This window comes from Brienomyrus brachyistius, chromosome 17 (assembly GCF_023856365.1).
Source record: "Brienomyrus brachyistius isolate T26 chromosome 17, BBRACH_0.4, whole genome shotgun sequence".
NCBI lineage: Eukaryota > Metazoa > Chordata > Actinopteri > Osteoglossiformes > Mormyridae > Brienomyrus > Brienomyrus brachyistius.
The window spans coordinates 11,798,347-11,813,524 of NC_064549.1; the positions used below are offsets into that span (position 1 = coordinate 11,798,347).

The 15,178-nt window shown below is 50.3% G+C and overlaps 1 protein-coding gene across 1 annotated transcript; it reads right to left on the reverse strand.

The window, feature by feature from the left end:
* Positions 1–1,732: 1,732 nt before the first annotated feature.
* cpda (carboxypeptidase D, a) lies at positions 1,733–14,553 on the reverse strand. Its single transcript, XM_048980722.1, has 21 exons — positions 13,764–14,553; positions 13,254–13,501; positions 9,360–9,502; positions 9,098–9,267; positions 8,369–8,787; positions 8,086–8,277; positions 7,680–7,847; positions 7,485–7,594; positions 7,117–7,219; positions 6,703–6,845; positions 6,086–6,255; positions 5,733–6,002; positions 5,315–5,510; positions 5,085–5,220; positions 4,857–5,003; positions 4,660–4,755; positions 4,520–4,581; positions 4,311–4,442; positions 3,994–4,179; positions 3,808–3,910; positions 1,733–3,633 (listed from the first exon to the last, which is right to left on the reverse strand). Exons 1-21 carry the CDS (start codon positions 14,423–14,425, stop codon positions 3,407–3,409), a joined length of 4,083 nt encoding a protein of 1,360 aa, XP_048836679.1. The 5' UTR covers positions 14,426–14,553; the 3' UTR covers positions 1,733–3,406.
* Between the last annotated feature and the right edge of the window lie 625 nt (positions 14,554–15,178).

A 15,178-nucleotide genomic window follows, 5' to 3' on the forward strand; every position in this document is an offset into this window, starting at 1 on the left:
AAAACCATCATACACAGCGGCCCTTTCTGGATAAGATTACCTCCCTCTGATCTAACGGGTCAAAATCAAAGCAAGTACATTGCAATGTCTGACACCCAGCACACTACAGCATATAAAATACAGGTATCTATTGCCTTCCGCATTTGGAACCAGGACCACTTGTTGCAAGTCAATTTGGGCGTATCTCATGTTATACGAGAGAGGCAAGACATTAAGGACAATATACACAGTACTGAAATAATAATGTACATATTAAACCACAGCACTTAATAAACAGATACTGCACTTACATTTCACGAAAAAAGTAAAGCACAGATTGCACTAAGAAATCCAAAGATGCATGTGCTAGCAAACAGTGGGAGCTGAGGGAGAAGCAGTGGTGAAATACTTTATTGTACAGTACAGTAAGTTTCTTTTTATACAATGAAATAGCATACAGGGGGTGGCATGGTGGTGCAGTGGTTAGCACTGTTGCCTCACACCTCTGGGACCCGGGTTCGAGTCTCCGCCTGGGTCACATGGGTGTGGAGTTTGCATGTTCTCCCCATGTCATCGTGGGGTTTCCTCCGGGTACTCTGGTTTCCCCCCACAGTCCAAAAACATGCTGAGGCTAATTGGAGTTCCTAAATTCCCCGTAGGTGTACATGTGTGAGTGAATGGTGTGTGAGTGTGAGCTGCGATGGGCTGGCCCCCCATCCTGGGTTGTTCCCTGCCTCGTGCCCATTGATTCCAGGATAGGCTCCGGACCCCCCGCGACCCAGTAGGATAAGCGGTTTGGACAATGGATGGATGGATGGATATAACTGTTTAATGATTGAATATAACTTGATATTGTTGTTTGTGTTGTTTAGTTTGAGGTCCTAGTTTCTGTCTTTATCCGCTTTCGTTTCAGTAGGCAGCTGGTTCATCCCAGGCTCAGGGTCTCTCTGCTCTTCATCAAACCCACACCCCCAGTTTGGGAGCACCCTCTCCCCCCCCCCCCCCCCCCCACGGCTGTGACCGTTACTCCTCCTTGAGGAGTAACCGCTCCACACCCTATACTAGCCCCTATACCCACAGGAGTGCATCACCCAGTGAGCAGCCGCCCTGCCTGTCCCCTCACACAAGCGCACACTGAAATCATGGTCCTAAGCTTTCTGTGTGGGTCACCACGATAGTACAGCACAGCGACGATTACCCTCTGACTGAATCAGAATCAGCTTTATTTGGCCAAGTATGTTCACACATATTGGGAATAGTCATTCAAATTATAGTGAAAGGTGTCAGTTATGTAACAACATTGGTATGTCAGAATGACTATCAGCAGATCTTTTAGATGTATCTTTCCCTGAGACCTGCTGACCTTACGTACGAGAGGCACCATGCCCAATCTCGCACCGCTGCATCAACGCCCGAATGTTACAATGTATCATGTAATAACTCAGCAATGTAACAAATATTCATCATATAATGTGATGCTATTGCATAATGTCTTATGTAATAACAATCTTGCAACATTACCGTATTATCATCATCATTCAACTTGTTACATTCTGTTGAGTCATTACATCATGTGGCATTATTACACAATACATTGTTACAGTGAATCGTGTCCGAGATGCTGCTCTAACTTGTTGACACTGGAACCGAAACAAAAATCAACAGAAAATTCCACAGCGGCCACACAGCCGGCGTCTCGCAGGCCTTGGGGGGAGGGGGTGCAGTTCGATAAACAAAATAGAAAGTCTGTCAGTTAAGTGATACCTTTTTTTATTGAATTTACTTTATCAATGTTTTTATGAAGCATCACGTGACCGTGTCAGTATTATCACATACACCATAAGGTTCGGTTTGTTAGCCCATAAGCAAGACAGAAATTCCTGCAATTGCACGTCTTTCTCCATTTACATGTAATTGGCAACATTTCAATATGTATCTTCAATGTTATTTTATATAAAAAGAGCAACAATACAAAGAAAAAAGAAAAAAAAACAGCAGCCCCACCCCATACAAGGAGAATAAAACAAGAATCTTAACCTCTGCACCAAATCAATTTCTCCCTTATACATACTTTCATTTTATAAAGATTTTTTATAAAGATTTGGACACTGTATTCTGTACGTTCGCAGGAAAGCAGCCACACATCCAGGCTGCTTTTTCTGCTTAGAGGCGCCAGCCAGCTGCCATCAGGCACCTGGACGTAGCACCGGGTGGCAGCTCAGCGGGCGGCTCTGCGTTTAGTGTTTTGTCCTTGGAGTCGGATGAGCTGCCATTTAAAATCAATGCTTATAAAATGACAGGTTCTCTCCAAGCTTGGGCACCGCAGAGCCATTTCTCAAAGGGTCCCAGCATAACTCGGTCGGTGCCACGGCGCTTTTGGGAAAGTGATCCCGGGACAAGGGAGGATGTTACTTTTGGGATTCTTAAGTTTTGCAAAAGTGCTGAAGTTTAGCTCTACAAGACTCCGTACGAGTTGGAGTGCTCTATACTTAATAGCTTTTATTCAAACAGAACAGATTTTTCTTTCCGTAACCCCATAACCCGTACAACAGCAGAACAGAACCCATTTGCACGTACACAAACACACCCTTTACAAAGCCTCTTCTGCTTAGGTGAAAGAACCAAAAAAAAAAAAAAAAAAACACACAGAACTACAAAAACACTGAGAAAAAGAAAAATATAATTTATCAAGAGCTTTTCCTGCTATAGTCACTTGGAGTCTGCTCCAGGGCCGCCAATCCCCCACGTAGCCCTCGTGCCCCCGCCCTGCCTAGGAAGTCTCAGGCCACAGAGGTAGAGCACACCCTATTGGTCGGTGTCACACGGAGACGGTGTGTGGCGCTCGCTGTCATACCGTCCATGCAAGGCCCTGCATGGAAGCCGCTTCAGTCAGCTTCCTCCTGAGCGATGAGATTGGTTCTGCTATGGATCCATAGTAAATTTGTGAAAGAGGGTTTAAGTACGTGTCCCCCTCCTCATGCAGGATTTACATGTACCAGGCTGCCCGAGTCGCCCGAGTTGGAGAGAGTGATGTACCCAGCAGTCATGTGACTGCAGAACGGAGCCTTATTACACTATTGATTAGCCAAGGCACTGGGCTTGTTCACTTACCAAATGTCCTTCTGTGGACTCTGATCTATCCCACCAAATAATCACTACTTTTAGGGGTGTGACCGTTCAGGGGTCATAACAGTGAACTGTGGTGGCCTGGTGAAACTGGGGGCACTGGAACACGTTTACTTGGGTGTTTGACTGGGCACTGTCACCGAGTTCTATTGGGATGGCTTGGAAAAGGAGTGGAGAAAGGCCTCTGTGTGTGTGTGGACTCCTAAAAGCCACAAGGTCCAGGGCAGGGTGGGCTGGGACACAGACCACCCGCTTGCCCCCTGGGTGACCCCGCAGGGTGACAGTCGAAGTGACAGCGGCCTCAGAGCTTGTTAGCATACAGAGTGTCCTCGTCACTCTCGCTCTCGTCCTGGAATTCGTGGTTCAGCAGGGACTTCTTGGAGCCCATGGAGGTCAGGCGGACCTCGTCGTCGTAGTCGTCGCGGTGCTGGCGGAGACGATGGAAGCCGTCCTTCTGTGGGTCCGACTTGGCGGCGCAGACGCACCAGATGATGCAGGCGGTGATGACGAGCGCCGTCATGGAGGCCGCTGAAGGGGAGGGGGGCAGAGCCATTAAAACACCATGCTTTAAACATAAAGGTCGGCGGGGCGACAGGTGGGGTTCTGGGTAACACTGCATAACACCGGGTCTCCTTCAAGGGCTGAACAACCTTATAAATGTCGCAGTGGAAATACCTCAAAATACAGGAGCCTCCAACTCACCTGCAGTGGCCACCACAAACTCCCTGGGCAGGCCGAGGAGATGGTTGTCCATGTCAAACTCGATGACAATGGAGCTGGCAGCTTCGTACGACGACACAAACACCTGCAGGGAAAAGGAGCTCCAATTCAATGGCGATTCACAGACCTCACCTCCCCGATAAAAACTACTATCTACAGCGCACCCACCTCCTGTCTCTGCTGCTGGTAGCCCTCAGCCACTGCCTCGATGTTGTGAGACCCAGGGGCCAGCAGGGCATGGAAGTAACCCCCTTCGCCAGTGTAGACCCTCACGCCCCGGTTCAGCACAATGGCGGCCCCCACGATGGGCTTGCCACTCTTGTCCCTGACAATGCCACGGACACCCTTGTGCACCTGCAACCGTTTGATGATAATCACCGAATAAACCTTTTGACTGAGGGATAAAACTGCGCAAAATCACGGCTATAGTAAGAGATAGCAAGGAAGAGAGGCTGAGGTGACATTCACCCCGACCGCCATCTTACCTCCACCAGCATGCTGAAAAGCGATTTCCTGTTTTCAGCCCAGATGGCAGGCAGCTGCTCAGCGGCCGGGAACAGGCAGCAGCTGGTATAGACTGTGATCTCAGGGCAGTGGCCAAAGTCTACGCTGAAGTCCTGCAGTGGGAGCACAGGCGGGTCAGTGGCACTCTGGAGACCCCTGAGGTCGACACTCCAGGGCCTGGGGCACGTACCTTCATGCTGCCCATGTGGCTGTGCCATTCAGCTGCCCGCACCACCCCACCGGGGAAGTTTGCTGAGAATAAACGGGAGGTGTCAATCACAAAGTCAGCTATACTGTTCCCGTGAGACATGACGGAGGCCGTTGGCATACCTTGGTTGTCAGGACATCCAGGATGGCCCAGGTGCATCTTGGGATGGTTGTTTGCATACACAGATGCCAAGTACTTCAGCGTCTCCTCATTCTCAACTGAATTGGTTAAAAATAAAAATAAGTGGATCAAATTTAAAGCAGGCTTGCCCATTCCTTGGATACTAAAGCCATACAGGGCAGAAGAGCAGGTCATGTACCCGGCTGTACTGGCTTGTCATATGGGTAGGTGACAAGCACAGAGCCCCCATCCAGGGCCACGGACAGCGTGTAACCCTTCTCCAATATGTGCTTCATGACCACTTCAGTCTCCGGCTGGGACTTTACAAAACGGTTTGACGCATTTCCTGAAAAACCACAGCACGGTCAAAACGGTCACTGCAGGACAGCGGCAGCCGAGACAGACAGGACTACGGCGGCCTACAGACCGAAGAAGTCGGTGTCGAGATCCTTGTGCTGTGCATTGGTCAGGCCCTTGGTGGAGGCACACTGCTTCTCCTCAGCCAGCTCCCGGCCGTCTGGGTTGATCGAGGGAAGGATCACGATCCGCGTCCGGTTGATCAACTGCACAACGGTCAAAATGGAGACCGAAAACATGGATGAGAATCTCTCTCCATACACTTCAGCCCCCAGATGGCGCTGCTCAAAAGCGGCCTACCTTTGTGATCGCTAGATTCTTGCCATAGTTGAGACACAGAGAGGCAGCAAACCCCAGCAGAAGTTCAGTTCCCACAGGTGCGTTGCCATGGATTCCACCCACGAAGCGGATCTTGGGTTCATCAGGTTCTGGCTCGTCTGGTTTGTTGGAAATCTCGAGGGCCCAGATGGTCCTGACCTCAGAGCTCTGACCCAAGCTGGCATAGAAGAACAAGGTCAATCCCACCTCTGTGGTTTTAATCACTGTATCAGTCAACATGTGGCAACATGTATCAGGGTCCTCTTCATCTATCGCAGTGGACCACAAGAGTAATTTTATGCACACGTGCACCAACGGGTGTAGTGTAGAATAGTGACAGTATCTGACAGGAACCGGACCCAGAATCATAGCGCCAGCCGGGACCTTCTCGCGGTGTTACCTGTCCAGCCGCGTGATGTTCGGGAAGTTGAAGGTGAGTCCTCGCAGGAACTCGGACAGCTCCGTGTAACGGCGATAGCGGAAGCTGCTGTCAGTGGCCATGTTCTGGACCAGCTGCTCCAGGCCATGGTCCGAGGACAGCTCCTTGATGAACGCGTGAAAGTCCTCCTCCTGGGGGTCCATCTCCTCGCTGTGCACGCGCGTCAGCCGGAAGTCTACGGACTCCACGCCCTCGGCAGGCACCGTCGCATAGAGCGTCACTGAAGTGTACCTACACCAAGACAAGTACCAATAAAAAAAATGAAATGGCATGTCCTACAGCGAGACCGCGAAAGGCAACTTGCACATCCTGACCTGTGGGCGGAGACTGTCAGCTTGTATGTGCCGGGCACCAGGAGTCTCCAGTAATCGCCATCCTTGCCACTGGTGACCGGGTGATCAATCCCCTCCACGGTGATAGTGGCGTTGGGGATGCCGGTATCATCCTTGCTGTCAAGCACCAGACCCTTCACACCCCGGTGAACCTGTACAAAGACATGTGCCCTCTAGTGATATAGCGACAGCCTTGGACTTTTAATCCAACATCGCACAGGCAAAATTCTGCACTAATTTATGGAGCAGACACACACACCTATAACATTTTGTGTTATGTCTTAAGGTGATGGTACACAGGGCTACTTTTCCAGCAATGTTACTGGGCAACCACCAAGCAGGTGAGACAAAAGGGCAACTCATCTGGATCTTGAAGATTGCGAATTGTTGCCCACTGCTGATCAAAAGTTTTTCAAATAGAAGTTTGTGGCCGAGGATCAATGGAAATGTGCCCAGGCAACACTCGTTAGCAACATGGCTCAAAAGGTTGCCCTATGTATCGTGACTCAGAGTGTTGCTTCAGCATAAACAAACAAGGTCTTTCTGTCAAAAGGGGTGTGGTCTTAGTCTTCTAATCAAGGGGAGAAGGCAGGGCAGACCTGGTGAATGAACTGCAGCAGGGACCGGCGGTTCTCCTCCCAGTAGGTGGGCAACTCTGCGGCAGAAGGGTACTTGACACAGCCGAGCTCGATGGTCACCTCAAAACAATTGGTGTTGACATAGTTCCAGTCCTGCATGCCGCCTGCAGCCAGCAATAGCGGAGCTCAGATTAACATCACCAAGCACATAAAAACATTGAACAGCTTAACACTAAAAATTACCTGATTAAGCAGACACTTGATGTGGCAAAATCCAAAACAAATGAGGAACATATTGAACCGTTTGAGCCAAGGCGAACACAGATAAATGCCTTTTGAAGAGCACTACAGCAATATTTGTAGCTGGATTACCAGCGGACCAGCGGGGGCTAGTGAACGCGGGCACGCCACACACTCCAGTACTGTATGGCTCACCTGCCACGTTGTACCACTGTGCCCCGTTGGTGATTCCATCCTTAAAATACTCGTTTGGGTAGAGCGCCTCACAAGGGTGACCTTTGCGCATCATGGGGTTAGCCTGAACAGGATGATCGGAGGAAAGCAACGCTTAGTGTAATGAGCGAACTCAAGGCCTCAGCCCCCCCCTCCAGCAGAGGTCATCGCTCCACCATATCCCAGCGACCGTCGTCAACACAGAGAAGAAAAGCCGCAAAGCATCAGTCTAATGCCATTCGAAGACGATTACAAAACGGGTCTAAAAGCAGCCATAGTTTGCCATGGCGCCACATGGAGGCCCAAATCACTGCTCGACACTGGAACTGTATCACAGCACCAAGGCTCACCTGAGAGTAAGCGAGGGACACCATTTTAAAAACGTCGTCATCTGGGGACTTGCTGTAAGTTGTGGTGCCTTGGGGGCCATCATCATATGGATAGTTCACCACCAGCGACCCTGGACAGGGAAGAAAAAAAAGGAAGCGTAACGGAATAGCAGCCGGGGGCTAGACGTCAGGGAGAGAGGGCGAGGTGAGGCTTGCCTCCGTGCAGGTTGGCGGATAGCACAAACGGATAGTTCTTCAACCATTTCATCACGGCAATGGTCTCAGGCTGCCTCGGCTCAGAGATGGAGCTGAACTGATCGGGGAAGTTGCGGTTCAGGTCAATATTGTTGGTGTTATTGCGGCCTATGTAGCCTTTAACGTCACCTGCAGGTTTACAAGAAAAAGGTATTGGGCATGTCCGGGGTAAACACCTGTGGCAACACCCCCCCCCCCCCCCGCCCCAACAGCAACTCATTTTCTGTGTCCAACCCAAGAGCTTTAACCAAACAGGCAGCTATCCAAGAGAGGTGGCATCTAGCACCCCCCCCCCTCAAAGTCACTGACTAGTCAGTTAGTAAAGCTAGAGCATGCATGTGAGCAGGTGGTTAAGGGAGGCACTCACCCTCCTTCGCCACCTCATAACCATCCGGGTTCATGGAGGGCATAATGTGGATGCGGGTGTTGTTGACGAGCCATGTGACCTCGGTGTCGCTCCCGTAGTTTCGACAGAGGTACTCGATGAGATTGAGGAGAAGCTCACGACCCACCACCTCGTTGCCGTGCATGTTGGCGATGTACTTGAACTCGGGTTCGCCTGCCAAGGGAGGGGTGCAGATGTAAGAATCACAGTTTGCAGGTTTCCGGGCTAACCGTGCGTCGTCAGGGTTTGTCGTGATCAGTGATACCTTTGTCGTGGACACCGGGGTTGTTGGAAATCTCCATCACGTAAAGGTCCCGATTCTCCACAGACTTGCCGATAGAATAGCGCCGGGCGATGCTGGGATAATCTGTACTGTAGCGTAGCAGTAAGAGCGCCATGTCCGAGTAATGGTGGTGCCGGAAGTCCTGGGGCTGGACAGCTGCAGGCGCTGGCTTTGGTGTAGTCCCTGCACTTCTCCCATCTGTACTGGGGGCCACATCCATCCTCGGAGTGGTGGTGGTTCTGCTGGGGCTGACGGGGGTCCTAGATGTGAGAGGGGGGGGCAGGGACGCTGGGGCCATAATGCCGGCAGACCCCGCCTGACCCAGAGCTGTCAAGGTGAAGTTCAGCTCCGTGGTCTCATTTTCCACCACCTGCACACCTCGCACAGTCATGGACTTGTACCTGCACCAATCAGAGACAGCATGCATTGAATTCTGGGACCTAGAGTATAAAAACGCATGCAGAGTAATGAGGCCCTGGACTACATCAACTTTGTGACAGTTCCAGCAGGTCACCCTTTCTGTCCCTAAATGCCCATAAAGCTTTTAGCTCATGAAGATAAACCAACAGCAGTACGATGAGCAGAGTACAGTTCAAGCACGAAAAGCCGACGTCATTACATGACTGGGGAGGGTAAATAAAACAGGCTTCTTTGGTATGGAGGCAGTGGGGTGGAAAGCTGGATGGGGCTGCTGTTCGGCACAGGACTCACCCCGCAGCACTGGCTGTGATGTTGTATGTCCCCGCCAGCAGGAGCCGGTAATAGTCTCCGAACTGGCCTGCGGTCACGTTGTGGTTGATTCCCTCCACCAACACGGTCGCGTCTGGTAGAGATGTGCCATTCCTCGCCTCCTTGACGTACCCCCTGACACCAATATGGACCTGATAGAGGATGTCCGTCAGGAATTCAGGAAGCCAGCCTCACAGGAAGCCCCCCTACCCCCTTCACCGCCCTGGCCAGCCGTCATGCCCACCTTCTCCATGTACGCCAGCAGGGACTCGCGGTTGTTCTCCCACTCGGAGAGCAGTGCTGAGGCCAGCGGGTGTTTGCAGCAGCTCAGCTCCATTGTGATCTCCAGGCAGTTGCCCTTCAGGTAGTTGAAGTCCTGCATCCCACCTGAACATCCCAAAGAGATGCCAAAAGGCACAGAATTCACCCCCAGTGATTGCTGCCTCCCACGCGAGTCTAAAACTGAACTAAGTCCCAAGTGAACTAAAGGAAATGTGCTACATAGAGTCAGCTTGAGAACAGCAGCAGGAGGCAACAAGAGGATAAATCGACAACTCCATAAAAGATGCTGATCTATTAGCCAATCCGAGGTCTCATCAGGAAGCAAAGGATGGACCTCAACAGTAAAAACGTTTAATAACTAATCTCTGATTCCTAAAATGCTAAAGTATACAGTCTGTTACATTAGAGCAGTATTGGAAATGACATGCAGCAAAAGCCTCATGAGGGCTAGATTGGAAAGCATGCGTCAATGAAAGCAGGAGACCAACAGCTCTCACAAAACTGCCAGTCATTATTTACAGATCAGCTCCGGCCCCTCCCAGTTTCAGTATGTAAGTCGGGTCATGTGACAAATCACATGACGGAAACTCCAATAACGACTACTTAAAATTGGCCTTCAACTGAGATTCAGGGGAATGTTTAATATTTGGCATGTCTACCCCCCCCCCCACCACCACAAACCAGTTACAGACACTCAGAACAGCCTGGAAGAATTATGAATCATTATTCTACAATGAAATAAAAGGACTGATTGTAGTAATGTGAGAATTGATTAAATGAAGAAAGGCTTAGAACTACAGGCCAAGCTTCCGAAGCAGCATTCCTGGCCTCTGGGCCTTCTGGGAAGTGAACGGGAATGACCTGCTGGTCTCGCAAAGGCAGACAATTGTGAGAAGCAGAAGCTCACACTCCATGACGTTTACGAAAAGCATGGCCACCGGAGGCCCAGGATATGGGGACCCATCCCACGGCAACAAACTCCCCGAGGCTCTTCCATTCTCTGCTCCTCCGAGTGCACATTACCTCGACCGCAGGTGCTGCTGCCATGACCACACCCACCGCTCTGCACGAGCTCCGCCCAGTTCTGACCTATGCACATCCGTGAGGTGGGCATGTTGAACCCGGTCGGCAAAATACACAAAGCGGCCATTACTAAACACATAGCCCGCGGCAGCAGATCAAAAGGCACTGGTAAACCCCGCACAGGAGGAAGTCGGCAAGCAGGAGACAGCAAACGCACAGGAAAGCACACGGCACTTTCCTGGGGTTTCAGATTTCTATGAACATTACCAATGTTACCGCGATTTTAAATGTAGCTCATAATAAAAAAACAGGAATAGCAAAACAAGGTGCATTATGGGTGACGGCGTTGCTTCAACACTCCTGTCTGCAGCTCATCCACAGGTCAGCAGTTTCAAGCAACGGAAGTTTAACAGAAGAAACAAGCTCTTTGTTTAAGGGGAATTTAAGGGGGGTTTTTTTAAAACCCACAACCATTTCAGCAGAAATGACAGCTTGACAATTTCTGAAGAATAACACCCCACAGAAGACAGTCTTACAGGGCAATTGTATATCCGGAAAGCCAGGTTTCAGACTCCACATCCTCTTCAGACTTAAGTTGCTCGTGGTGGAAAACAATACGCTGGTTTCGGAAAAGTATCAGCATGTGTCACTTATCTCCTGTGGCACCCCCCCCCCCAACAGTAACTCATTTTCTGTGTCCAGTTTCTAACAAATTCCTCTGGCACAGACCCAACTCCATTATCTGTTGACACATGTATGATGTTTGTGAACTGGGACCAGCAGCACGAGAACCATAGACCCACAGTGAGAAGCTTCATCGGGCACTTTCATCATAACAGCCAGCCCATGATACCTCCTCAGGAGGTGCGATATGATCTCTTATGATCCGTCTGGGTCCTGCTTTTGCACACACACAAAAAAAACAAAAAAAAACAAACAATTGTTGCATCAAAACCAGTTCCTCTTCAGAACAACCCAACCTAAACCATTAGTGATTACCTCTAATGTGCATAAAGGAACAAAAGCAGTTTTAACTTTTCAAACGTAACTTTCGGCAACATCTACGGCCGCACTTGCACCAACACTCTCACGGAAAGCAGTCTGGGGGGGCTGTACCCTGAAACGGAACCACAGAGCCTCCAGCAGGGCATAGGAAGCACATTCCAGATGGAAAATGCAGCCATACAGGAAGGCGAAAGAGGCCGACAAGAGGCTGGGAATGAAGCCCTCGCAATGTCCAACAAGGCCCCTTAGACCAGAGAGTACAAGCTCAGTGTAGCATTTTAAAAACCCTATCTGCTATTTTGAATTACAATGCATGACATATTGTACAAAAGGCAAACCAATCTTGCCCAACGGAACAGAACAGTAATGGTGTTTAGGATAAAGGATTCCTTTCCAAACCAGTGTTATTTGCTTCTCTAGTTACTCATTAACGTTTCTGTGAAGCGGGAATCCCACCCATCCATGTGGTGACTGGAATGAAACAGTCCAGAGTGAGTTACATCACACACGGCAGCTCTGACCGCTAGCGGCTTCCAGGACACGGGACAACACATGCAAGAGTAAACATCCGGATTGGGTTTCCTGCTTACTCTGGGGGAGGGCGGTCCACACAGGCTTTAGGAACTCGAGATACCCTTAGGCGACTCCCACCAGTGCAACTAGACACCAGGTGGACCACAGCCGTGGAAGAAAGGGTGCCGACCGAGCGGCCGTGACTGAGCGTGGGCCGGGCGTGGTTTCGAGGCCTTGCCAGACACACTGTGATGTCACCGCATAAGCGAGCAGCACTGAGGTCAACGGCAAACGACGGCACCCAGCACACCTCCTGAAAAGAACAAATCTTCCCCCACGGCTCCGAGTTCAGGTGGCTGGCTGGTACGTTCTGTCTCAAACAGACCATGTCCTCAAGTGACCCCGAGAGCATTTCAGAGCTGCCTTTCTGAACAATCTTTACGTTAAACAGTGCCTGTTGGTTGGCAACTAGGTAGGTAGGCTTATTGGCTTATTTATGGTTTTTAAGGCAGGATTTTAATCTATCAAGGTTTCTGACAAACATTACTGGCAGACGGAAATCAACAGTCTGGGTTAAATGCCTCGCTTCATAATGGTCACAGAACCAGTAAAGACACCAGCCCAAAACAAAGCACACGAATTGCCAAGCTGTAAATACAAGAAAGGTCAAAAACACTTTCCACATTGTTTTAATGAACAGATCAAAAAGCGTATGAGATCAGGACCGCATGGGATAGGAACATGCCAGTTCAGACAGTGGAGTCCTGCCAGGAGAATTTGGGCCCGTCATGCTGTTGGTTCAGCTCAGATACTGGTGACCGTCTCTATGGAACATTCAGGGTAGAAGCCAAGTTTGTACGACGTGTTTGTACAACAACCCATAATCAGCATGTGCAGATGACAAGTTTAGGCTCAAATGAACACCTTAACTACAATGGATAAAGCATCAACAAGGAAAAGCAACCCCGCTCACCAACTGTCCAAATCCATAAACACTTCACATTTTTATGTGAACACACATTAACCACACAACAGCTGCGTCACAGAACACAGCCTTATCCTGACACAAGACCGAAACAACAGATGACTTCAGCGCAATCGGCTTAAAATACCCAATTCATTAAAAAGAAATCACAAGAAAAAAACACCACTGTACAGCAACACTGCATATAATTGTCACTATTAAGGTGACAAAAAACAAGCACATGCTTGGCACATGGGGGGGGGGGGGGTTATCACCATAGCAACCGTCATAGAGAACCGTCTTAGTTTCATGGACTCGAGTTTAGAGAGCGCACAGCAGTCAGGCCCTTACCCGGCACATCGTACCACTGCGCCCCGTTGGTGATGCCGTGCTCGAAGGTCTCTCCCGGCGTGTCCGGGCACTGCGGCCGCCCGGTCCTCATGACGGGGTTGTGGTCCGCGTAGGTGCGGGCCAAATACCTGAAGAGCGCGTCGTCCGCGGAGCGGCTGTAGTGCCCCTCGAAGTCGTGCGACGGCGAGTCGTCAAACGGGTAGCTAGCCACCACAGTGCCGCCGTGCAGATTGCCAGAGAGGACAAACCTAAGATGGGGGGACAGAGGAAGAGGGGCAGCTGTGTCACTAAAGAAATGGAGCAACGTTCACACCGTCCATGTTCCGGGTCACTGAGGGACTCAAACAAGCATTTATATTCTGTCACTGGGGACCAGACATGACGAGACATCTGACGGCTGCTGCGACAGCTGCGGTTCCAGCAGTCCAGCCGCCCTGGTTTATTACTACCCGGCTGCACGAAAGAACCGGGAAGTTAAACGAAGGATCACTGGGAAAACAAAAGCTCTACCTCTTCTCTAGGATCCACTTCATGATGGCCCGGACTTCGGGGATGGTATCTTCCGGGACATTATTGGTGTCAAACTGGTCGGGGAAGCTGCGGTTAAGGTCCATGTTGTGGGCGTTCTCCCGGCCGCCGTGGCGGCCCTCGCAGTCCCCCTCCACCGAGCGCTCGAAGCCGTCTGGGTTCATGCTCGGCATGATGTAGATGTCCGTGCTGTTTACCAGCCGCGTCACCCGGGGGTCCTCGCCATAGCGCCCCAGCAGATGCTCCACGAGGTAGACCAGCACCTGTCTGGAGACCGCCTCGTCGCCGTGCATGTTCCCCACGTACTTAAAGCGGGGTCTCCCCGGCAAGTCGGCGCCCGGCTCCGCGGAGATGCGCATCACCCACAGCTCCCTACCCTCGACCGAGCGGCCGACGCTGGACAGGTTGGCGATGTGCGGGTACCGGAGGGCGAGCGCTTTCAGCAGCCTGCTCAGCTCCTCGTAGCCGTAGTATCGGTCATAGGTTTCCGGACTTGATTCCTCCGGTGAGCTCCTCAGGACCCGAGCACCGCTAACACACGGCGGCTTGAGAACCATCGCGAACGCGCAGCCCAAAAAGAAGCTCCAAAGTGAGAGCTCCCGGCCGGCTAACGAGCGCAACCGCCGCTGATTTTGCTCCGACATGTTCCCGGCACTCCAGGCCCTTCCTATGTCCTGATCCAGTCTGAATCGGGCCCCAGACAGATCCTTAGCTGATCTCTTAATCTTTGACCAGATTCCTTCCTATTTACAACTTCCCTTTAACCCCGGAGAGAGGCGGGGCTTCGTTCGTGTCATCATCCGGAGGCGAGGCTTGTGTTAAGGTCGTAGTACAAACTGCACGCCTCATTAGCGGCATCAGGTTGAATAAATTTTTTATTGTTTGAAATTGAGATTTACTTTGTCATAAGCAAAATAATCCATAATCTTAATTTTAGCGGAGTGTTTTAATGGAAATTATATTGTTTATTTCTACGCTTGACTTCTGAAATTGAATTAAGAGTATTAAAATGAAATAAATAGATTAATTTTGAATGCTTTTGAATGTGTTTATAATTAATTACTACCAAACCTGAAGCTATTAGTGCACCATGGACTTGTGGGACAGGTAAAAATCCTTAACTTCTATAATGAACCCCCCTTTCTTGACCACTTGGTGACGCAAGTATACAATTTTCCGCTGAGGTTTTGTATTTTGTTATATGTTCTAGGATTCCAGGAAGTTACAAAACAGGAATTATTTGTATATCTGGAATCTCTAGTGCAGTCTTAAACATTACAGAAATTTCAGTTCATGCGGTCGACTGCCACATTCCTCCACAATACACAGCCGTGGGAAAAACTAAGTGACCACTGCATTTTTTGTTTCACGCACTTCTCAATTTATGGGTGTCCGTC

Excerpts from the sequence above, each read along its gene's own strand:
- cpda (XM_048980722.1), bottom strand. The coding sequence starts at position 14,425 with ATGTCGGAGCAAAATCAGCGGCGGTTGCGCTCGTTAGCCGGCCGGGAG. Across the intron at positions 8,278-8,368 it reads CCCCGGTGTCCACGACAAAG|GCGAACCCGAGTTCAAGTAC; the intron begins GTATCACTGATC and ends CTCCCTTGGCAG. Across the intron at positions 4,756-4,856 it reads TGACAAGCCAGTACAGCCGG|TTGAGAATGAGGAGACGCTG; the intron begins GTACATGACCTG and ends TAACCAATTCAG.